At 42.4% G+C, this 24,963-nt stretch overlaps 1 protein-coding gene across 8 annotated transcripts; it reads left to right on the top strand.

Annotated features, from left to right (window-relative positions):
- The first annotated feature begins 979 nt into the window (after window positions 1-979).
- LOC118120484 (disintegrin and metalloproteinase domain-containing protein 23) lies at window positions 980-24,552 on the top strand. 8 transcript variants are annotated; one of them, XR_004698216.2, is made up of 27 exons: window positions 981-1,346; window positions 2,043-2,260; window positions 2,661-2,737; window positions 6,339-6,402; window positions 7,737-7,819; window positions 7,952-8,015; window positions 8,718-8,790; window positions 10,819-10,886; window positions 11,041-11,106; window positions 11,357-11,425; window positions 11,632-11,798; window positions 12,937-13,021; window positions 13,107-13,194; window positions 14,316-14,367; window positions 15,262-15,361; window positions 15,455-15,526; window positions 15,617-15,703; window positions 15,794-15,874; window positions 15,990-16,040; window positions 16,166-16,229; window positions 16,323-16,428; window positions 17,647-17,766; window positions 17,875-18,043; window positions 19,089-19,200; window positions 20,558-20,648; window positions 21,498-21,729; window positions 22,664-22,800. XR_004698216.2 is itself a non-coding variant. In XM_035175472.2 (26 exons), exons 1-26 carry the CDS (start codon window positions 1,271-1,273, stop codon window positions 22,707-22,709), a joined length of 2,349 nt encoding a protein of 782 aa, XP_035031363.1. In that variant the 5' UTR covers window positions 980-1,270; the 3' UTR covers window positions 22,710-22,845. The 8 variants fall into 8 exon arrangements, 6 of the variants coding, with proteins under 6 accessions (XP_035031363.1, XP_035031367.1, XP_035031365.1 ...); XR_004698217.2 differs by lacking the exon at window positions 21,498-21,729 and adding an exon at window positions 19,335-19,425 and having other exon boundaries at window positions 983-1,346; window positions 22,664-22,714; XM_035175472.2 differs by lacking the exons at window positions 20,558-20,648; window positions 21,498-21,729 and adding an exon at window positions 19,655-19,745 and having other exon boundaries at window positions 980-1,346; window positions 22,664-22,845.
- The last annotated feature ends 411 nt before the right edge of the window (window positions 24,553-24,963 follow it).

Genomic DNA, 24,963 nt, shown 5'->3' with positions numbered 1-24,963 from the left:
TCCTGTAACATTACATATTTTAATCTACTGCATAAAAATAATGATTGCCGCAGTTTTATTTGTGGAGTTTTTTTCCAATATGGTTTTGCTAAAAGTGATTCTACAACTAAAAAGGATCATATAAAACTGTAAAATGTCATATGGGTTTTAGTAAGTGAAAAAGACATGTATTTAAAACTAAATCTAAAGACCTTTACGGTTCAAAGCGGTCACTAAATAGAGACTATGTATATTAAATATTGTGCTATAGGGCTTGGTGATACAAAATATTATAATAATAGCAATACAGTTTTCATAAAAAATGTAACAACGTTCCAATACATATCAATACATTTCTTAAGCATTGTGCAGGTATCAAGGCATCTTTTTAATGTCTGCTCTTATCCTCCTCCGGTCACAGCGGACATTTAGCCCAGAAAATGTGTGTAAATGACCTTGTTTCGAGTCAAATGTGAATGTCGGGGCTTACAGACACTTGGATGACACCACAGGAGCAGTATGGAGGCAATTTTCTGTTGTTCCTTTACGTTTGAAGAGGTGCTCCTCATTTTCTTCAATTGTATTGAATTTGGCTGCAACGTCGTTTACCCCTGACACTCCAAAAGTGTTTTGTGGACTCAAGCACTTCACCCTCCACCTCCATCGGCATAGTGGTTAGTAGATAATGAGTGAATTTTCATTTTTGGGTGAACTATCCCATTAAAAATAAAATAAATAATAATGTGACATTTATATTTATTGTGGTAATTATCGATGTCGTCTTGATATCATTTTTTGGCCATATCCCCCCAGCCCTATATTATGCTATATGATGAAAACAATGCAAAACAATGTTTTATTTATTATATACATTATTTATTTATTTATTTATCATCCCTGAGTGCCATATGTTTTTCTAGTGTGTGTGTGTGTGAGAGAGAGAGAGCTCCTGTCAGGTTGTTGGGATCTGCAGCCCATGCCTGTGGAAGTCACCTGGAGGGGAGGGAGGACATGTTTGCTATGTTTCGAGGAGGAGCCTGCAGCTTGACTTCCAGTAGCTGTGACTGGCCGCCGCCTTCTCTCTGCCTCTTCCCCCACCCATCAACCATCCATCCTCCTCCTCCTCCTCCTCCTCTTCCTCAGCAGCTACTGCAGCAGCAGCATCGCGGTGCCTCCCGGATCCATGAAGAACTCCCTCCCGCACGGCTCCCTCCCCGCCGCGATGGGCCGCAAGCCTTCCACTGCGTTGCTGTGTTGATATCGAGATATTCCACTTATTCAAATATGAATCATGCATTTGATATTTCTGGCCACTTTGCTCGTCAGCGTCCTCTCGCCCTGGCTTCATCCATCTCTAGCGTCATCCGGTACGTATTGGCCGCGTCCTGCTGCCTTTTTTGTCACTTTGATGTCAGGAAATAGCCTCCACCCTCCACTTTGACTTAAACGCTGACTGGCGGTGGACTGCAGGTGCATCGCTCTGTGTTTCCTCTCCGCGATAAAACGCAGGGATGTGTTGTGTTGAATATGCGGTGTTCTCGAACATGATGGTGCATTGAGGCACACCACAGCATCCCGGCAGCTTTTGTTCAGCCTGATATGAAACAGTGCTCTTCATTATGTATGATCTCCACATTTGAACGAACAACCACTGCAAACCTGATTTTTCCTGACGTGCATAATCTAACCTGCTGTTACTGTCTGGGGCTGTTTGGATTCATATTGCATAACAGGAACTGCATTCATCCGTCTGGTGCAGAGTTTTCCACTTCTAGCGATAAGCACATCAAAAGTAGATTTCAGCGAATTAAAGCATCATATTTTCTTTATTCTCAGTCGCCCTAACAGCCGTTTGTGGTTGTCAGTATGTTATTATTCTATGTGCAACCTTGCCGAAGTGGGTCCTGAAGAATCGCAATGAAGCTGTGGCTACTTGCCTCAGTGTTATCAATGCGTTTCATGAATAAAGGATGACAGCTGGCCCTTTGAATACTCTATGTGTGTGTTCCTGTGTGTGTGTGTGTGTTTTTCTCACGGCGGTGCAATGGGGATTCTCTTTGCAGTTTCTCAAGGAGTAGAGGACAAGGTTGAGAGGCATGCGGTGCCAGTGCTGCTGAAGCAACAGGCGACTGCAGCACCTGCCACAGACAACACAACCCACCATGCAGCAGAGCATGAGATCACCTACCCCTCGCGGCTGATCTACTACCTGAACGAGGACTCGGAGAGCACCTACCATGACCTGGACACGCGAGTCCAGAGCCAGGCCGTGGAGGGCCAGGTAAGCCGGGGCAGGTGATACCGGGGTGTGGTGGGAAGATATTTTATATCAAGAGTCCGGCCACCTGGTACAGGTTTTGAAGTTGTAAGTCCGTATTATAGCCTGTGTAATTCTGTCTTTGATGCCATTTTGCTGCACAGCTTCTGGTATAACAAAGATAGCCACAGACACACGCAGCACATTCACAGACATGCTTTGTGTGCATCACGTCAGAGCGACCATGCTGAAGGAAGCATTTCTCCCACTGTACTTTACCATCTGTCCTTTATCCACCACTTCTGCTCTTTGCTCGCTGTTCTGTAGATGATGTGGACTTTTGCTCTGTAGACTGACTTAATCAATCCTCTACCCTGAGGTCGCCATCATCCTCTGCAGTGACCACTCTCTTCTCCATTAACAGGCAGTCCACCTTGCCCAGGCCAGTTTCCAGTTAGAGGCGTTTGGCTCCAGATTTGTCCTGGATCTAAAGTTGAACAAGTAGGTCCTTCTTCGCCTCATCTAACTAACCAACTACAGTAATTCATTAAAGCTAAAACGATTGATTTTAGAGATGAAAGCCGGCCGCTGTGGTCGTTAATTGTAACAGACTGTTTGGCTGTGGTTTAACTTCCTGTGATAGGGATTTGGATGTGCAGTTCAGCAGTGTCTCCTGTCAGGGTTGTGGTGTAATGTTTTATTGTGCAGATGGTAGAAAATGGCACAACATCAGCAGCTATATTCATCTTAGTGTTAAGACAGCAAACGCTGTCTGAACATCCATTCTACAGCAGACCCACACTGATACTGTAGATGTTATAGAAAACATTTCTATGATAAGCTATGATATAGAATTTTTTTTTATTTTTGAAATTCAGGGCTTTTAAATATTCTCCAATAAAAATAAATATTGGATTTATAATCCTGAAAAAATATGATTGAAATCAGAGTAAGATTCAAAATCAGCACACTAATATGCATGTAGACATGTGCATGGATGAACCCCATGACACAAAGCAGAAGTACAGCGAGATTTTAAAAAGTTTATCTTAACAACAAACTTGTTTTATTGTGAAGATCAAATCCCGTAGAGGCGACAGTGGTTGTCTGACCTTGGGCGCCAACACGACCAAGATCGTCCTTGGGTGTTTCTGGGCAGGATACTTATGAGCAAGCATGGGATTCCTGTCTGTGGCTGACTGCTGTTTGTAACTGATATGTGTTATTATATGTCAGATTAGTCATTATTTCAGCGTCAGTCTAAGGGAATGTATTCAGGGAAGCTGTAACTAAATAGGGCAGAGTACTGGTTGCCAGAATCCTGCAAATGTTTAGAGAAATCTTAGTTCAGCTGCCAGTTTACACACAAGGACAAACAGTTTTTTTGGAAAAAGATCTTGAAAAGAGTCCATATCTTTAATTGGTTTCCATCATAAAGGAGCAGAGCGGCTATGCTCTGTGATCACTGTCCCATTCAGAGACACAAGGCTCTGGACACTCAATGATATTGATTTACCCCCCTCACAAAGTAGCTGGTCTACATATGTGAAGGCTTAATGTGCATGTGTACAGGGACTTAGAAATGCTGATTGGATTTCGGTCCCTTTTATTGGATTTGAAGCTGGATTCTGGATTCTGCTGTGAAATGTTGAAATTTTATATTGTGTACGTCTGAGTGTCGTTAGATGTTGATCTTACTGTCTAGTTATTGCTAAAATGCTGCAATTCCACCTTCAATGCATAATTTTACAATTTAAGCTTACATTTTTTTTTATTACATTTTCATTTTGTATGATAGCTGCTGACACACAGTAATTAGAATATTTCAGTGCCAACATAGAAGCTGGTATCGCGCAGCTTTCTGAATAGTGTTATATCAAATAGTTTTTTTTTCTTTGGGTCAGATGACATTGATGGGGCGGCTGTAGCTCAGGAGGTAGAGTGGGTCATCTAACCAGATAGTCGGTGGTTCGATCCCTGGATTCTCCGGTCTGCATTCTGAAGTGTACTTGGGCAAAATGCTGAACCCCAAATTCACAGCCGTGCGCGAATGCTGTGTGATAGAAAAAGCGCAGTATGTAGTAGCGCTGTATGAATGTTTGTGTGAATGGATGAATATGGCTCGTGACTTAAAGTGCTTCGAGTGGTGGATAAGAAAGGGTTAGGGTTAGACTTGAAAATTGCTGTATGAATAAAAATGTACGTGGTACAGACTCCGGCAATGTTGAATTTGTTTTGTAGAAGCCACATATGTGAAGTGAGCGGCTACTGCTCGAGGCCCAACGGGGGACGGGAGTGTGACCTTGGTTCCCAGCTGTGTGCCTGCACTGTAGGTCATCTGTGAGATACATGAGCCAACTTCACTCTTCCTGTGTTCCTCTCTTTTCATGTGAGAACAGGGGTTTGAATTCTGCTTGGTGTTGTAGCTGCGACAGTACGGATCTAAATATAGATGGGTCTGCAACCTGCCAATGGGCGCTTCTTTATCTCCTCACCTCTCACTGTACCTGGGATTGTTAACTGGGGAAGCAGGTTTTCCCACTGGAGGACATATATATTGATTGAAAGCACATCCCTTTTCATGTAGTGTATCATGAATAGGACCAGTAGCTTCCCCTGTAAAGGACCCTTAGTTATTTTTAAGATATCCTGCTGTGAATATCTTTTTCGCTGCTAACTCTTCCTTGGAGTTGAATATATAAAATATAAGATTATTTCTATTTGTTAAGAGTTTAAACATTGTGATATGACGGCGTTGTGTGTCGCGACAGGATTCAGAGCTGCATTTCATGTGGTGCCAGACAGGAGAACACCCCCCTTGCAGTTTTTAGATTTTTTATCTCTGCCTTGCTTCTGTCTCGCTTTCCTCTGCTGCTGCTGCTCCTGCTGCTGCATTGAGGCACTCAGTTGCCTCTGGACTACAGTAACCTCAGGGCAGGACAGTGCTGCCTCCACACACAGATTCATAGTTCTCTCTGACTCAAACACACACACACACACACACACACACACACACATCTCGAAACACTAATGCTTTACCCCTCCATGCTTGGCGGTGCTCCCCACCACCCACACACACACTAACACACCGGTATACACTCTTACTCTCTTATGTCCAACTAAAAATAGGGCCCTCACTCAGGAATCTCTCTCACACGCTGACCCTGCCTCGACACTTCCCCTCATCCGAGTGCACTTCCTGCTCACATGCTGCCGAGCATCACTCAACGACGGCTTCACGCTGCCGGTGTCACAAGACGAATTCCTCGCTTTTTATTTTCAATTTTATTTTATTTTCTGCCGCAACACCTCCACATCTCTATAGATAGGAGGGTGTGTTTTTTTTTTATTTGCAAGATTACTCAGAAGGAAAAAAAACGCAGTTGTGGCAAAAATGGCAACCTCTTGAAATCAGCTGTCAGCTAACAGATTGAGTGTGTGTAACGGTGAGGGACGCTGACTCAAACAGAGGGAAGTTGACCGCTGTGTTCAAGGTGAAGCCGATGGCTCCCAATCATTTATTACGCAGATTTCAGACGTAGTTACTTGTTTCGGTTCCTGTTACTCGTGCTGTTTCTCAACCACTGATTTAATTTTGGGGAAATTGAGGAAGACGATGTTTTGTAAAAAGAAGTTTGAGAGTAATGTTTTACAATTTCTTTTAAATAACTTGAATTACTGTAAATCTACTTTTAGAATGAGTGCGTAACTGTGTGTGAGTCTCTATTTAGCATCTTATTATGACAGAATGTGTATGTTTTTGAAAGATTTATCATTTTTTCCAATACAGTCTTGTTTGTGCAGCATCTCACAAGTAAAGTGAATTCAAATTTTTTCCCGAGGGCGGGGGACATTTACCATCTGCGGTGCTCTTTTGAGATGCCATGAGCCATGTCATGTTTGTGCAGACTAATCCAGGCACTGTGGTTATGAGTGTTCTTGTTTAAACTCCAACCAAAGCAGTGCTCACCGCTCATTTGAAACCACACTACTATGTGAGTCAGAGAAAGCAAACACAGACAGACTGTTGTGTTGTTTTTACTGTCGCTGCATCATATCCTTTCGATTTAACCAACTTCAATCCCTGTTTTTCCCTTTTCAGCGGCTTGCTGTCTTCAGATTATGTTGAGATCCATTATGAAGGGGGCAAACCTGTTCTATCAAAGGTAACATCTTCTGTAGTTTTAACAAAGAATGTTAAAATATCTTCTTTTGTTGCTGGAGTGTGGTTTTCTGTTTCCTCTAGACAGTCTTGTACATCGTTGGTAAAGCTAAAGGCACAACTTTTTTAAATTAAAGACAGATGTGTGTTGACGGCCTGTGAATCGGTTTGCTTTTGTCTTGTATTACTTCTGCAAATCTGTCACCAAATTAACACAGCAGCTGTCAAACAAAAAACTGCAGATATATTTAGACTGAGGAAAAGAACAAAATGTACAAGATGAAGACTGAGATAGATAGATAGATAGATAGATAGATAGATAGATAGATAGATAGATAGATAGATAGATAGATAGATAGATAGATAGATAGATAGATAGATAGATAGATAGATATTGGAACATGAAACAGAAGGACAGCATGTGGATGGATGGATGGATCAATGCACATAGATGGATGGATAATAGATAGTGGAACATGGGAGTACATGATGTTTATAAAATCGAAGGAGAGTGGATAGATGGATGGATAGATGGACAGAGGAACGTGGAAGTTTATCATTTAATAAAACAGAAGGAATGAAAAGATAGGTAGATAGATAGATAGATAGATAGATAGATAGATAGATAGATAGATAGATAGATAGATAGATAGATAGATAGATAGATAGATAGATAGATAGATAGATTTGGGAAGTGCATGATTTTTACAAGACAGAAATAAAAGGCAGATAGATAGAAAGGTAAAAAAAGTAAAAAGATAGATAAGAGCATATAGACAGAGGTAGAGAAGAAAACAGGTTAGGAATGAGAGCTGGCTCCTGCTGCTGCAGCTGCTGCTGATTCAGGCAGAGGGCTGGGCTGGGCGTACTGAAGCTGAATCAGCAGGGTTTCGCTCCCCTGCAGCCTCCTGCTGGAGCTCTGGTCATGTGACCAGGGAGAGAGAGCACTCTGCAGTAGCAGTGCAGCGTGGGATGGATGAAGTGTGAGAGAGGAGGAGGGAGGGAGAGGTTGGGGGTGGGGGTGGGGGGCTGTCCTCTGTTCACCCCGGGTCTGACAGCTGAGTCACAGACAGTACCAGGACCCACCTTAACGTCTTAACACACACACATGTTAACAAGCATCGACGGAAATGCAGGAATGAACCGCATAAAAGCCAAACCCAACATCTGTGAGACAGGCTGTTCCATCGTCAGAAATGCTCAAGATAATTAAGTACAAAAGTGACACATTCACCATGGAATGAACGGTACACACAGTTTTGTGCGTTGTATTGCTGCTTTATTTATAGCCCTGGTTTGCTATGATGTTTCTTTAGCGCTGTGTTGTCTTCCCCTCAGGGCGGTGAGCACTGTTACTACCACGGCCAGTTGAGAGGGAACGATAACTCCCACGTGGCCTTATCTACCTGCAACGGGCTGCAGTAAGTGAACAGCAGGGTTGTGTGCACTCCTCGCTGTGTGTGTCAGAATATCTGTGGATGCACTCGTCTCAGCGTCCTATTGACTCAGTATCGAATGGCTTCTCTCCCTTTTCTTCTCTCTCTGGCCGGCAGCGGGATGTTTGACGATGGAGTCTATGTGTATCTAATTGAGCCCATAGAACAGACTCATTCGATCGTAAGTTATTCCCTTCGCCTAGAACCCAAATATGTATCACTCAGATGTTTTTTTGTTGCTTTCTGCTCATGTAGCGTCAGCACACAATGCACCACACGCTCCGCTTTTACATTTGTATCTGAGGATATCCTCAACACTCCAAGGACATTCCTTTTTTTTAAAGGAAGGAGCTGAGACACTTGAGATAAGTATCGAGTGGAACTCAGCACAGCACATACCTCTGCCAAGGCCCAACAGCCCATCTTAAATTCAATCAAGCTTCCCCAACTTGCACACCATCTAAATATCAGTTCCCTTAATTGAGCCTCGGCTGTCAATTATAACTTTTCACCCTGTTTTTAATCGCATCAAATGACCAAACCTTTTATACTTTATTGGAACTACTTAAAATAACAGAAATCATCAGAAAAGGAATTTAATGTGTACTGTGATTTTTTTTTTGTGGTCCATCTCCCATCCACTAACATGGAGGAAGCACGGTTGATTTTAACAATATTGTTGAATTAGCCTTCAGGCCTCATTAGCAGTGTTGCTGTCATCACTATTTCTACCTCATCATGTATGGCACACAGTTTATGTTTGTTTTACATATTCATTTGCTACACTAGGTTTGAAGTTGAATCTTCCTTAACAGTGTCCATAACCCTTTCCCTCTCCAGCACCTCTTCAATCTTTTAACACTTGTGTGCCTCACCCCTGCAGGATACAGCTGCAAGGGCTCACAGTTTAAGAAGAGCAGCCTCCCTTCACTGGAACAATGATCGAGAGGAGCAGGGTAAGGGTTTTCATCACTCTCCTTCACCTCCACCATTAAACATCCACAACTTTAACTATCACCACACCTCTGCTCCATCCTGTTGTTACCTTTCCCTTGGAAAGTCAGTGTTCAGAACACAACATGCATTTTCGAGAAGTCCTTTCATCTGTATGAGCCATGCTTGTGAATATGGTTTCTCAAGAAAGTCTGGTTAGGTTTCGTTGGTCCAAGGTCAAACGTCAAGGTCATTGTAACCTCAAAAATCAATTTCTTTGCTTTTTGAACATAATAGCTCAAGAATGTCTTGAGTTGAATTGTTTCAAGATTTGTACAAATGTTCACTTGGAAGCAAAAATGAACTGATATGATTTTGGTGGTCAAAGGTCAAAGTTCGAGGTCATGTGGCCTGACAAAACATGTTTTTGGCGACTTGAACATGATATCTCACGTTTGCCTGTAGGGAATTTCTTTTCTGACCAGCTGTCACCTGGATTTAAAGATTAAAGATTAGATTTCAGTGGTCAAAGGTCATGGTGACCTCATGACTCTGGACAAAAATGTATGTAGACTGAAACTGCAGTGGTGGCTGAAGCAGTGCAATCTAAGGCCGGTAATCCTAGTTTTTTTTAGTCTGTTATGATTAGTGGTATGGTGGTATGGCTGGACTCAGAAACACAAGCTGAATAGATCAATGACAATGACAAATGTGCTGAACAGAAAAATGTGCACAGGGAAGGCCTGACCCATAACAAAGGGAAACTATCAAAGCAAGGGTGGGGAAGGAACAGGGAGAGTCAAGGGGGCACAGAGCAGAGTGAGTTCGAAGGGATCCAGGGGATTTCCAGAGAATCCAGAAGGGTGGTTTAGCTGGGGAGGTGGCTGAGCGTGCCTGGAACCGAGCGTGAGTAGGTCATCCTGGCAGACGGACAAGACAGGGTTCGCGCCAAGCAGGCAGGCACAGAAAGAAGGCAGTGCATTCAATTATCATACTAGCAAGCAAGAGCTTGCCAAAGAGTGACTGTGCGTTCACATCTATGGTTCACATGCTTCTCGGAAGGTCCCATTTCCCTTGCTGAGAGATTTTTGTTCCGACTTTTTGTGTTCTCATGTGCCAGAATGTGGAAAAACATGTTTCCTGTAAACTTAATGTGTTGTATTTATGTGTTTAGGGCGTTTAAACAACACCTTGACACATCTTTTTAATATTTGCATGAAAACAAAGAACAAAGAAAAAGGATCAGGTGTGACCGCCTGATTAATAATTTAAAACCTTTGCACATTAATCATAAACACGTCTGTATTGTCTAAAAAGCCTCGTGTCACGTGCTTTTGAGAGATGGACGTGCAGTTTAAGTGACAATGGTTCACATGAGAATCTACTATTTGAAGCTGTAAGTACAATTATGTTAATTGGTTTCTAAGTTAGGAAAACAGCAATTCATGTGCCAACATTTTTGCAGACTCTCTGAGTTGTTGTTTTCCGACTTAAAATGCAGATCACATGAATTATCCCAGTCTGGGACTAATTTGTCCAATTATTCCGACACGAACCAAGTACCACGATATTCTGGCAAGGGGGTAGTGATCCAACCAGACGTTATGTACTGCAGTCAGGGGTGGTGTGGATAAGCAGATGGGGCACTGACAGGGAGAGGAGGCAATACGGCGACAAGGCAAACACACATACATGCCCAGAACCAGTAGGTGTATAGAAACCAGTCAGAAACTCACCATCCATATATAGTACAAAAGTGATAACACCTGAAAGTGTTAGAAATTGATGTTGTTAAAAATCAGACCAGCTGATTTAAGCATTAGATGTTATGTTGCTCCTGCTTTTACCATTACACCAAGTTTCATATCTCTACTCGCGGTGAGCATCCGTAGTGCTCAATTGGAAATTCAGAGAAACAATTTTTTTGAAATTCTCAGGAGTGAAATCAGGAAAAAACAGGTTGCTCTCGGCTTGAACGTCCAAACTTGTAAAAATTCTTAATATGTGAGTTGTCACTCTTTCCTTTTGTGTGTGTGTGTGTGTGTTCGCAGATGAGGAGGGGCAGCTCTTCTCGGTGCTCGATGACTTGTCCTGGCTGAAGCGCAGGAAAAAGCGAGCTGTAAGTCTCCGATCTCACTTAATGCAACAAATGTTAGTTCCACCACCCTTGACTTGCTGCACAGCGAGTTTACAATAAAACAAACTTTACAATATGTATGCTTATGCTTGAAATATACTAGTTATTGCTGATTGTCTCTGGTTTTGATTTGCAGATGCCTCGCAGTGTGTTTGAGGAGATCAAATATTTAGAGATCATGATTGTCAGTGACCACAGTATGGTACGTATTACCATTAAATGCAATAACAACAATATGAAATGCCTGCTTTGATTTTCTTTTATCCTTTCTGACTCTATATATATGTTAGTTTATTATATATATTTGTCAAAATTAATTCATATTTTAGATCATCTCTGCTTTTGTCCCACAACAGGGAGCAGTGTCAGTGAATGTGTCATGTTTGCATTTACAAATCACTCACTTATCTCTTCCTCATCTCCTCTTTTGTTCTTGTTGTTTGTGTCTGCAGTATAAACGACACAAGACCAAGCAGCACACGAGGAATTTTGCCAAGTCTGTGGTGAATCTTGTGGATGCTGTGAGTAAATGCTTAAGTTACATCTTGTAAAATGTGTTTCCGTTCTTTAATACAGATCTAGATCCATTTCAGAATGTACAGATCAACAATCCCCACTTGGTCCTGCATCCTGCATCTGTCCTGCTCCAAATTCTCATCCTCTTCCTGTGCTTCCTCTGTCTCTCTCTGCCTCCCTCTCTGTCTTTTTTTTTTCCTTCCATTGGCAGATCTTCAAAGAGCAGCTACATACACGTGTGGTGCTCGTTGCCGTGGAGATCTGGACCGACAAGGATCAGATCCCCATCAGCGTGAGGCCGCTGGAAATGCTGCGGGATTTCTCCAAGTACCGGCAGCAGAGCATCAAGCATCACGCAGACGCTGTGCACCTTTTCTCGTAAGCGAAACAAAACTCTCATTTCTTCATGTGCGTAAAAAAAAAAGTTGACGTTAGCAGACTTAACGATTTACATAGTATTTATTTTTCTCTGGATGTGTATTTAGTTTAATTATAAAAAAGGCATGTAAATGGAATAATTGGAAAAAATACTTGGCAAAGAACTGTTTAAGCCATCCATCCATCCATCCATCCATCCATCCATCCATCCATCCATCAAAAACCCACGCAGACAAGAGGAGAACATGCAAACTCCACACAATAAGACCCAGGAACCTACCAGGGTTCGAACCTCCTTGTTATGAAGGAGGTTGATGTTTTTGCTCTGTTGAAGTCATTTCTGTTGTACTTTATTCCTGCTGGGCAACATTGTCTTGTCATAGTTGTACTGTTTGTATTCTTTGTACTTCACTCTTTGTGTAACATGGCCTGATCCACATTTGATCACATATTATTCTCTTTGTTTGTCTTTGTAAGTTCACAGTGCTCTCATCACATCTGTGCTCACTGCAGCTACGTGTACAACAAACAGTGCTGTGTGTGCATGCATGGATATTTACCTCTGCCAAGGAGGTTATGTTTTCATCACCGTTTGTCTGAAACTACTGAACCGCTTATCTTGAAACTTGGTGGAACAGAGGGGTATGAGCAAAGGAAGGACACTTTAACTCTTGGAGCAGATTCGATTAAGGGGGGTGGAAGCGGGATAATTTTTTTTCACTTTCTTTAACATTGCAGGATGATCATTTTTCATCATTTTGGTGAATTACTCTGAAAATAATGCAGAGATCTTAATGTGAAAAAAAACTGTCAATAAACAGGTGAAATTTGTTGATCCAGTATTTTTAGGGGCATTATTTCTATTCAGTTACTGTAACAAAATTTCCTTTCAACTATATCAGAGAGTGGACATTTTTTCTGGATTTAATGTAAACAGTTTAAGGAAAACGTCTGTGTCCACGGTATATATAATATATGTATATACAATATGGGGATAAAATAGCCACCCTCTAAGTTCCCATTTAGTTATGTTACATCATGGTTTAGGCTTTTTTCAACTGATCTGATTCTCTATGATGTTTTTCTATCTTGCATCTGTTGTTCACACCTTCTTCTTTGTCTCCTGTTATTCTTGCAGAAATGTGACTTTCCACTATCGCAGAAGCAGCGCGGCGTACTTCGGGGGCACGTGCTCTATGAGCCGTGGGGTCGGCGTCAATGAGGTCAGATTTGCTGTCTTAACGTCTAGTGTCACAGCGTGTGATTGCGAGTGAATAATCTCCAGGTCTCTGTTGTGTGTGTCCACAGTACGGCACCACCGTGTCCATGGCAGTGTCTCTGTGCCAGAGCCTGGCGCAGAATCTGGGCATCCAGTGGGACCCAGCATCCAGGAGAAGTATACATGAAATAGACACTCTTATCTAGTATAAGATAGCCAGGGAGGGTGTTCTGTTTAGAGCCAAAATAACAAGGTTCAGGTCCTTCACATTCCCCCAAAAATCCCCTCACCCATGTGATATTCATGTCATTTTAGTTTCATTCAGGAGCCATGGTTAGGCGATGCTCGTCTTTCTCCTAGATCCACTGTGGTGGAAGGAACTCTAGTCCTCTATTAGTCCTTGATAACATCTAGTTCTTGAATTCACTTATTTGAAGTTGTTTTGGCCAAATTTGTCTGCCAATTGACTGTTATATAATTCCCTGAGGTTTTGAGATAAACGTCTCTGAGGTCTCTATTGTGTTTTTCCCCCCATATTTTTTTAAATGTCCAGTATAAAGTATTTCTCTAATTGTCCATAAGAGGTTTGTGGTTCGATCTGTTTAATTGGAGACATGGTTGTTTAAAGAGGAATGTTTCTTCAGAATTTATCAGCTCTAGTCTGTTCATTAGATTAGCTTCCATTGTATCGGTGTGACAGCAAATATCTCAAAACTTCAGCAAATACACCCAAATTGCTGGCGTGGTTAGCTACATACCATTAGCAAGGGCCGAACGTCTCACTTAGATGAAAGCAGCTTTTCCCTCTTAATTATATTTGAAAAATGCGGGGTTGATAGATATTTAAAGTCCAAACATTTCAATGTCTTAAATCATTCACAACAGCAGATGGCGCCTGTAAAACATAAAAGGTGCCTCTGCAGCTGAATGCCAGGAGTGACAGATGGAGAGATGCACAGATTGTCCTTGAAGAAGTTGTCCAAGAGTTAGATGATGTAGAGTCAGGATATATGCCGTCAGCGTTTAATATCACAGTGCTTATTGAGGCAGTGTCGTCAAACAGATGCCATGTAGGAGATGCTTGATTGGAAAGTGTGAGAAAAGAAATGATCTTTACAGAAAGCTGCGCAAATCAGGTGCTGAATTCAGTTCACTCTGATTCTCTATTAGTGGAAATATAATCATATGAATATACTTTATTTAAATATTCAATCTTGAATGTAATTTCTTTTTTCTGCACAGTGTTACATCTCGCTTAATCTCTGTGGTTTTAACTGTTCTCTCGTTCTTATTCGCAGAGGAATGTGGTTGTGCTGACACGTGGACGGGCTGCATAATGGAGGATACTGGGTAATGTCCAACATGTCCCTTTGAGACACACACACACACACACACACATACATTCATTAATGTAGTAGGGAGTGTGGAAATGATGTTATCAGACTTTTAATCTGAAGATGTGGTAGATAGATGTGCTGACATATTTTTCATCTTTCAGAAACACTATACCCTTGTTGTTTTTGCAGTGTTATAAACAGTTTAAGTAGTCTAGGTATCTGGTCAGCAAAAGTACATGTAAACCAGTGAGATGATATGTACAGTATCGCTGTTTTAAGACATGAACTCCGGTCCGGACTTTCTGCAGAGTTTGCCCATCACACATTCCCCGTTCAGACACGTTCACAACAGATCTGGAGCATTCAGGTGAGGGGTGGTGCATCAGGCAGGATAAACGTGCACATTTCGCTGCATTTCAGCAATGGCGCCTGCCCTTGTCACCAACAGCTCTCTTGATCTTCGTAGGTGTCTTCTACGAGTAAGGCACAGCTCTTTCATTCTGAGATTTTTATTTTATTTAATTTTTTGCCCCCGTCGCGGGTAAGAAACGTCATCAACACGCCCACCCACTTGCCGTGAACCCTGCGGAGGATCTCCTGCTGTTTTCTCACATCGGCTTCTTTGGACTTTCTGCAGAGTTTTTACCAGGGGGCTGGCTGGAGAAAGTCCGGAGAAGGTCCAGAGCCTCTCAGACATTTGCGTTCACACATACACGTCCTCTGGAGAATGTCCGGAGATTATCAGTGCATGTCTGAAAGCAGCTTATGTTAACGCCAGGTATAGATAGGATCTGTCTGACCCAAAATTGTATTTAATGAATTTGTTTCCTCTGTACACACACACACTGTTTTGTTTTTGTCTGCTTCCAGTTCTGGTTAATTATCACCTGATATTCTTTCTCCTCAGTGTCCAACGACCACGGAAATTCTCCAAATGCAGCATCTCGGACTACAAGGAGTTCCTCTTGAAAGGTGGAGGCTCTTGTCTGTTTAACAGGCCGACCAAGGTTAGAGGCTGCGCCACTCTGCCCCTTTCCTCACGTGTCACATGTCATAAATCTCACCTTATCCTCCAAACGCTCTCGTCCTCTCTTGTGCAGCTGTTCGAGACAACAGAGTGTGGGAATGGATTTGTCGAGGTGGGAGAGGAGTGTGACTGCGGAGGGAGAGCGGTGAGTGTCTTTTTACTTCAGCGAGTCACGTCTGTTTGCTGTCGTCGTGTTTGCTCAGATGGGTGAAGCTTGTTCCCTGTTTGTTTGCAGGAGTGCTACAAGGAATGCTGCAAGAAGTGTTCCCTCTCCAACGGGGCGCACTGCAGCGACGGCCCCTGCTGCAATAACACATGTCTGGTAGGAGCTTTGCATTATCTTAAAGATCTAGAGCACAAAATTTGCATTTGTGAAACATGAATTTTGACTTCTCTTATCTTTTCTTGCCAGTTCTATCCACGAGGTTACAGTTGCCGCTACGCTGTGAACGACTGTGATATCTCAGAGACCTGCTCTGGAGACTCTGGACAGGTGTTTTTGTGTAGCACTGCAACATTTCTTTATTTCAGCTTATCTCTGTCATTCTTTGCTTTTTTACATTAATGCGCATGGTTATAAAGTCACATGTTAATCACTTTCATTCCAGTGCCCTCCCAACCTACATAAACAGGATGGTTACCTCTGCCAGGTCAACCAGGTACGCAGACTGATGGATCTTTTTACTTCTCCAAACAAGAGCACCCATGTACCAGAATAGCAGTTTGGAGGCAGCAGACAGAAAATGTAAATAATTCATTTCATTTCTCCTTCAACCGTCTGAAGGGTCGCTGCTACAATGGAGAGTGCAAGACCAGAGAGAACCAGTGTAAATACATCTGGGGGTCAAGTAAGATTAACACTTCACATTAGCACAGTATCAGAGTGTCACTGGTGTGGCCGGGGGCCGCGCAGCATTTCAGCCCTGCTCTCTGTTCTTCAGAGGCCGGAGGCTCCGAGAAGTTCTGCTACGAGAAGCTCAACACGGAGGGCACAGAGAAGGGCAACTGTGGGAAAGATGGAGAGAAATGGACCCAGTGTAGTAAACAGTGAGTTCTAAAGAAAGATCAAATTACATTAACAATGTTTTTTCACCCATACAGGTCAGAGAGGTAGGACTGTCTGTTTCTGCATGGAGGCCGTTCCCTATGATCTTTTATTTGTGACAAGTGAGGAGAGAAGTTTTGAATTCAACCAGTAGAGGGCAACAGAGAGAATGAAAGATGTTCATCGAAAAGCTTTTCCTCCTGCAGTTTTGTTTTAATGTTACGTAGCCCACTGTGCAATACTCACAAAAATGCAGCCTCTCACTGTTATTACATATATATTTGTCCTTATTATGTCTTATATTTACTGTATTATGTACAATATTGTTATGTCCTCATATTGAGCATTCTTATTTTATATTATTGTATTTTTTTAAATATGATTATTATTATTATTATTTCTTGTAATACTTACTTCTTAAACATTTTTGAATTAAATTTCAATAGGCCTGGACCACAGAGTTTACATTTTTATTTCTTTACAAACATGAAACTGCAGCTGTTTTAGAGCAGTATTGGAGAAGTATTCGACTATGTTTTCAATTATGAGTTTCCTGTCAACAACTTTATTTCAGTTTTTTGTTGCCATATTATAATTTTGCCAGCAGAAGTGATTCCAGTTCGGTTAACTGTGAAGGGACCATCCAGTAAAACTAGTCAATTTTGTACATGTAGCATATTAACTTACAGCAAATGTTGAAATACAAAGAAGTGTAACTTTAAATTAAATTATTAAAATGAAAATAAATAGCTGTATCAAAGTTAAATATAATAATGTCGTTAAAAAAGTCAAGTTTATTTATATTGCATGTTTCATATGACAGGCATAGTACTTTAGGATGAAAAGTAAAGATACACAAGATGAAACACATGAGATGAAGGTGAATAAAATCAGAAATGATCAGAAATTTAAAAAACATATAATAATAATAATAATAAAATATAAGTATAAAATGAAAAGTAAATAAGTTAATTTTTTTTATTCATAAAAACAAATGATAAAAATGTAAAAAAGAAGACGAGAAATATTTCAGTAAAAACAGAGAACCATAAAAATAAAGCATAGCTAGATGTTTTTTAATGAGAGGGCTGGTTGTAAAAAGATGGGCCTTAACACAGAATTTTAAGTGGCAACAGAAGGATAAAAACCTGACCAGTTATAATTTATACTAAGTAAAACACCGTTTTCAGTACAGATGAATGTCTGCTTGTCTTTTCCAGTGACGTGTTCTGCGGTTACCTTTTGTGTACGAACATTGGCCGCAACCCACGCATCGGAATGATGAAAGGGGAATTAACCACCATTTTCTTTACCCAGAAACATGGGCAGATAGATTGCAGGTAAATTTATGTTTACTTTATCACTTAAGCTGTTCATGTACTTGAAATTCCCTTCCTCACCTCTCCTCTGTCGTTCTCCCCATTTCCTTCCCTCCCTCCTCTCCTCAGTGGGGGCCACGTCCTTTTGGACGATGATACTGATTTAGGCTACGTGGAGGATGGGTCTCCCTGTGGGCCGTCAATGATGTGCCTTGACCACAAGTGTCTGCCCATCCAGTCACTCAACATGAGCACCTGCCCCAGTGGACCTAATGGACAGGTGTGCTCTGCCCATGGGGTGAGTCCCAGTTCACACTGACCCACAATTTACGCTGCACCCACTGAGGTGCAACGTAAATTGACGAGAAACGGAAACAACACATCTGGAGAAAAGATGATTCTCTATGATTCTTCAGATTCTCAAACTGAAAACAAACAAACATGGCAGCTGTTCTGCAGATGCCAAATTTAATCTAAACCACACCAAAGTCATCTTCCAAATAAAGTATTGGCAAACTTGTTTGTGCATTTGCTCAACAATGCTTTTGTAGATTGTAGTTGTTCACAAGGGCTGTGATGAGGCAAATAATTTGTCCCATCATCAGTCAGCTCGTATCTAACTAAGCCTGATTTGCTCATAACCTGCTACAGTTCATCTGTATCGTCCTTGTTCACAGCTGACATTTTAACATTTAATTAAACAGGATGTTCAGATTACTGCGACTTCCTGTACAGACTGAGTTTCCGCACCCTGACAGCCAATCACAGTTTGTACATGCAGTTCTCAGGAGAGGTCAAATACAGCAACCCTAACTCTAACCCTAGTGAAAGGTAATGACTCCATAGTAGCTCTCAGTTGGCCAACTCGCCACACATCTTGATCTTTAACTGTTCGTTAAGACCATGGACTTTATATAAAAATGGACGACACATCTCCACTTCCTCGCACTATCCAGAAACGAAGCCAAAATATCCCAGATACGAAGGCTGCCATCTTTTCTGCGTAGTATTGAGGTCCTGCACTCGACAATTGAGAGTCAGTCTCAGGTGTCGTCCACCGTGTTTGTATAGCATCAAATAACGAATTCAAACCAAGAGTGTAGGTTTATGACCTATACTGCAGCCACTAGGCTTTACTTTTGGGGGGGCCGACATGTTGTCCATCTTTATATACAGTCTATGGTATAAGTGTTTATGTGGAGGCATGTGTTATCTGTGGATGAACAAAAACCTAAACATGTCCAGTGTTGAGACAGCTTCTGGGGTTGTTGTGTGTCAGCAACTTTATTTAAAGCTCTCGCGTGCCCGTCATCACCTCATCTGTTTCTGTTTCATTCGTACAGGTGTGCAACAATGAAGCCACATGCACGTGCGACACCACCTGGGCAGGGACAGACTGTAGCATGCCTGACCCGCCTAAAGAGCCTGAGGCCACTCAGGACGAAGGGCCCAAGGGTCGGTTTCCACCTCTTTCAACCTCTGACATCTGATAGAATAATGAATAACACACAAGTTCATATGCACTGGTTAAATTCAGCCAAGATTCACCCTGACATATGAGTAAATACTGTATATTTTGTCCTCCTCAGTCACACGGCTAGAGCCGAGTCAGCACAGATTCCTAGATGTGTGAGTTTCTCAGGTGAACTCGAGACTTTACATGTAACGTAGCAGCCGAAGGTGAATATGAAAGCAGTGTTGCATTTGATTAGTTTGATCCAGATGATGACAAAACACACTATTCAGCTGTACACCTGATGGTTTGCCTATAGGGGAGACGGGGAGGTGGCTAAGGGGGCGGGAGTGTCACAGAGGGGAACCGTTTCACTTCATCCTTGCCTCTGAAGCAGAAGCCTGCTGTTTGTTTTTGACAGGGTGGTAATAATTGCTCCTTTTCCCCTCTGCACAGTGAGCGTGGCCACTAACAGGCTGATAGGGGCAGTAGCAGGGACCATTCTGGCCCTGGGGGTGATTTTTGGAGGCACAGGGTGGGGAATAGAGTAAGCATCTTTAACCCTTTCACAGCTCTTCCTCTCATAGTGGTGCCTCAGTGTGCGGGCGGTCTCGTGAGCCGGCCTGAGCCCGTGTGTGCGTCCCGGTGGCTTTGTGTTTTTCTTGTGTGTTGGTGATGAACATATAATTGTCATGTTATTGGATGTTTTCAATGTTGTGTGATTGATTGATGGATTCCCCTTCCTGCCTCCTCCTCCTCCTCCTCCTCTCCTGCCACTTCCTGTCGTTCCCCATTACTACCAGCCTCTCTCTCATCCTCCTTCCTCCTCTTCTTATCCCGTTTCTTTCTCTTCTTCTTAGTCGTTATGTGGTTGCTCCTGTGATCCTCTCCTTTCTGGGGCATGTGGGGCATTTAGATGGAAAACAGTCCTGAGAAGTGTCCAGTTAGTGACCTGGCTTGTAAGTCAGTGGTAGGCTGTGTGGTGACTGGGACCCCTAAAAACATTTTTCTACTGCCACATATACACAGCACCTGCCGATCTCTGCTTAAATACACCTCTACAGTGATGGATACCCAGGGTCTAGTCTCGTGCACAAACAGACCACTGATAATCCCTATGTCAACTGACACCTGATAAATGTAAATAATCCCAGCGCCTCTAACTTCATTATCTTCAAGATTAAAGGGGGCTGAAAAGCATGCAAAAAACATCTCTTCAGACTCAAGTCATGTTACTGTGATAGTATACTTCTGGTTATGTTTTCTGTTCCATGTGAAATCGTCATTGTACAGTTACGTGTTATTGATACAGTAAGTGAGTGCAGAAACTCATGTCTTTTTCCCCATAACCTTTTACAGGTCCTAGTGCCACCAATCTAATAATAGGCTCCATCGCCGGAGCCATCCTTGTGGCTGCCATAGTGCTGGGGGGGACTGGATGGGGCTTTAAGTAAGCAACACGCCGCATGCCTCTCCTGCTCTAACTCTAGCATCCCTGCTGCTTCTAGACACCAGGGTTTGAGCTTCTGCTATCGAATACGGACACCCGGGTGGACAATGCAAAAGCTTTTCATATTGAATAATGTTTTTCTTAAAAGTGTGAGAGCACTGAGACGAACATGTTTGACATGTTTCTGATCATGTTTCTTCATCCAGCGTACACTCCTGGTGGTTTTCCTGAAGAGGGCGGGGTATCGACGTGTACATTTGGAGAGACACTAGGTGTCGTCTGTGCGTCAGTAGCAGAACCTCAAACTGATTGGACGGGCAGAGCTCAATGCTTGACGTGCATGTTCAGTGAAGGACCTAATAACAGAGATAGAGGGGGATTAATATTGTTAACAGCTAATGGTTTAAAAAATATTGTGTTTGAGAGTATTAATAAGTTAAAGTTTTACTTCCCCTCTTAAATGCAACAATAGGCCTAACATATCTCTGTGTAGCCAGGATATGTACTTGATTGTACAATAGATTATGTTCAATAAGTTCCAATCTACCAATTATTAGCCTGATGTCTTGAGCAACAGGGGTGTTACACATTTTAATGATAAAAAGGCCAAAGGAGTCAAAGAGAAATATAATCCTGCAGCCACCAAAGCATGCCAGGTAGCAAAGCATCATGTTTGTCACCAAAACAAAAAAAAGACAGAAAAAAAAAAAGACGAAGAAACAAAACATTTCTGCATGTTGACTTGTTGACTCGGAGGAGGTCAGTTCATTGCACAAAGGCTGAGCCAAACCCACAGTGATTTGGTCCAGGGTTGTCCTGCTCTCACCACTTCCATGATCTTTTCCTCAGTCCGTTACTGTTTGAGGGTGAGACTTTAAATGGAGTGGTGAGAGCGACAGAGAGAGAGAGAGAGAGAGAGACACTCACACAGAGAGAAGCCAGGACGTTTTTGTTGGTCGCAGCCTTTGTGCCATGGCTAGCCACACCCACCTGGAGGGCCAGGCTGCACCCCTAGAGCAGAGCAGGACCTCTCTCGGACCCGCCCACACCGGCTGCCATTGCTGCCTGCTTCACAGACCTGGTACAGACACAGCGCATCGCACTGCATGAACCACGCACAGCAATAGTGCCACCCTCAACTGGCCTACTATTGGAACTGGTGCATGACAGAGTGATAGAAGCCCCACAACAAGCCACAGTACGGGGAGGTTATACATCACTCCTGTTGTCGTATTCGTTGTCGTTCCACTGTTGTGGTAGTAGTTATTGTTGCTTCTGCTGCTGTGGTTGTCGTTTATGTGGTTGTCTCCTCTTTCCCTCCTTTTATAGAGTATATTTTATGTTAGCTCTATCCTCCCAGATGGTTATGTTTTTTGCGTGGAACTAATGTCTTTCCCATCAAAACTGGTGATGAGACATGTCGCCGACACTTTCTCACCTTGTAAACTGATGTTGCACGCACAAGCCAGGCAGCACTTGTCTGCCAGAGGGCAACAAAGGATATTTATCTTCACACAGCTTCAATATTCAAAGGTCAAATTCAATTTTATCTCACTAAATTGAGTGGACGTTTTTATGTAGGTCACTTCTATCCAGTCCTCTTGTGTTTACACAGAATAATTGGAAGCAGATTGGATCCTAGACCAAAATAATCTCTTGGTCTTCAGCGTGGTTTTGCAATATAAAGAGAAAACCGTACAAAGCTTGTGAATATAAATACCTTTGACCGTCTCTGCAGTCAAGGTCGAACTGGTCAACGTGGGCCAGCCTTTCCTCACTTCAGTGTCTTCAGCATCTTGATCTTGGAAGTCCTCAAAAAAAGAAATTGCATAGATAACAACAGTGAATGTTGTCATCTCATTTCACTGAATACAACAGAAATGTTTAAAGCATTTGCTTGTGAGTATGACTGTGAACTGAAGAGATGAGTGCAGATGCTTGTCCAGGTTGCACTAGCTGTGTTGACAGATGTGACCATCGCACGCACTGACTCTTGTTTCTTGTCTCCCAATAAGAAATGTGAAGAAACGGCGGTACGACCCCAACGCCTCAGCCATTTAACCCAGGGAGAGATGGCAATCACAGACGGACTCCTCCAAGGCTTCCTTAGTTGGCTACCTGACAGCTGGACTGCACTTACTGCTGCTGATCTTTGGCATTAGATTTACTTGAACCAGACATAGTGGACATTTTAACAAATTCCATCGTAGTGACATAAGAAACGCAGCCTTTTTCGACATCACCTCACTCATGTAACGACCCCACCCGCCCACCCACTCACCCTGATCTGACAGAGCTCCTCTTTAATCCTTTTAGTGCCAGTGCACAGGCGTTCAGGCGGAATCCACACCACTCTCTCACCTGGCATGACTATCCGCACAAAGCGTGCTGCTTGCTGGCCCCCCCGGCATGAAGAGTCCTCTTTACAGGGCTCTGCATGGCTACGAAAGCTATGAATATACCGCAAAAAAACCCAACAAAAAAACATACAAAGAGAAAAAAATCCAACAGAGGAGATAGCCTCGTTAAAAAACAAACTCAGTGGAAAGCTGGTCGAAGCTCCTATAGTTCACTTTTAGGTGCTGTAGATGAATAAAGGAGGCTGCATGTGAGGACCTACAAGGGCAGTGCAGACCACATAGTGAATGCACACCCACACACACACAATTGTACATAAATAAGGAGTTCAGGTTTGGAATTATCAGCATATTTTCAAAGGACATCAATTGCTTCTGTTTTTATCTTAGCATGTTGTATAGCGGGTGTTTTTGGCAATGTTACGGGAAAAAAAGGAAAAAGAAAAAAACTGCACTTATGATTTGGGCCTAAAGTTTTCGCCGCACGCTGCACAGCCGGCTGGGATTGTCGGGGCTGAGGTCAAAGGTCAGATCACACCTCAGCGGACAAAGCGGCTGTGGTGTCGAGGAGAAGCATGTCAGTTCTAGAGGGATTCGGACTGAGATCGCAATCACGAGATCCCCCCCCCCCCCCCTCGAGTATCTTCAACAGTGACTCAAAAGCCAAAGATCCAATCACCTGAACATATGGATGTTGTTGCACACAGAGCACTTTCCCCTCTCTGTCTGCAGCCAGCGGTGCCTCTCCTACTGCTGAGGGCATGAAGTCTTTCCACGCAGGCACTCACCTGTCCAGCCAGGTCTTACTTAACAGTCCTCATCAACACCCACTATACTGGCTTAGCCTTTCGCTCTCATTACCTCTTAATAGAAGATCAAGATCCGCTCTACTGGTAACGCTGCATGCAATCACTATAGTGGGCTTATAATTCTATATGGGAGTCCCCAAAATCTGCAACAAAAATATGCTACAAAAAGGTAGGTGCATGTCAACAACAGAAAACATTTAACTTTTATTTACTATGCAAAGAGAGATATTGCACAAAAAGTATGGGTAATAATGATATCGATGTAGACATGGAATTACAAGAAAACGTCTGCTTATCAGCTACTATCTTTTGTATCTGGCCACTCCTACACGTCTTGTTTTATTTCGCTTCAACGTACTCAAATTACGAATGGAGAAATAACATTAAGAAAACAACAACACTGGATTAATATTTCAAATGATAAACATGAGAGCACCCTTTTACATTTGTGGGACTGAAAAATCATTTTTGTGTGTTTTTCATTGAGTCTGATGTTTTTAATCACACACGTGTACACACACACACACACAACACACTGTATGGTGCCTGTACATATCGAGGCCTGAACAGTTTCCTTGTGCAGGGCTATTATTTCCCGTCCAGCTGATAGTTGGTGTGTTCCAGGTGCTGCCATAGCACTGGCATCGTTGTAATCCTCCATGTTACTCATCGTCTGGTGTCCCTCTCTCACTGCATCATGTACAGTTGGACCGATGAATAAACGACTGACAAATTTTATCTGTGCTTCGCTTTCTTTCTCCGTCAAATTCCCACTGACCTGATTTCATCTCCTGGAGTCACACTGCTGCAGAAACATGCAGCAGAATTTGTACAATTAATGATCTTTGCAAAGGTCAACATTAAGTTTATTACTGTATTTATGAACTCCTTTTCTCTTAGATTTAAAGATGACTTCAAAAGCTCAGTTATTGTATAATAACATAAACAATAAGGTGCCTGCAGGCTAAACAAAGATTGTAACAAATGCAAAGTAAAGATGATCAATTAAACGGGTGAATTTGTGGAATAGTTTTCAAAATAACATTTTTAAAAAGTGATATATTACAGTTTTACAAAAGAAAAAATAAAATTGCTTTCGAATTTAAAAAATGTAAGATGTTTAATAAATAAATATCTGAGATATAAACA

The sequence above is a fragment of the Hippoglossus stenolepis genome, chromosome 13 (assembly GCF_022539355.2).
Source record: "Hippoglossus stenolepis isolate QCI-W04-F060 chromosome 13, HSTE1.2, whole genome shotgun sequence".
In the NCBI taxonomy this organism is placed as follows: domain Eukaryota; kingdom Metazoa; phylum Chordata; class Actinopteri; order Pleuronectiformes; family Pleuronectidae; genus Hippoglossus; species Hippoglossus stenolepis.
Note: the sequence above shows the minus strand (reverse complement) of the source record. Positions and strands in the feature narration are given on the sequence as shown.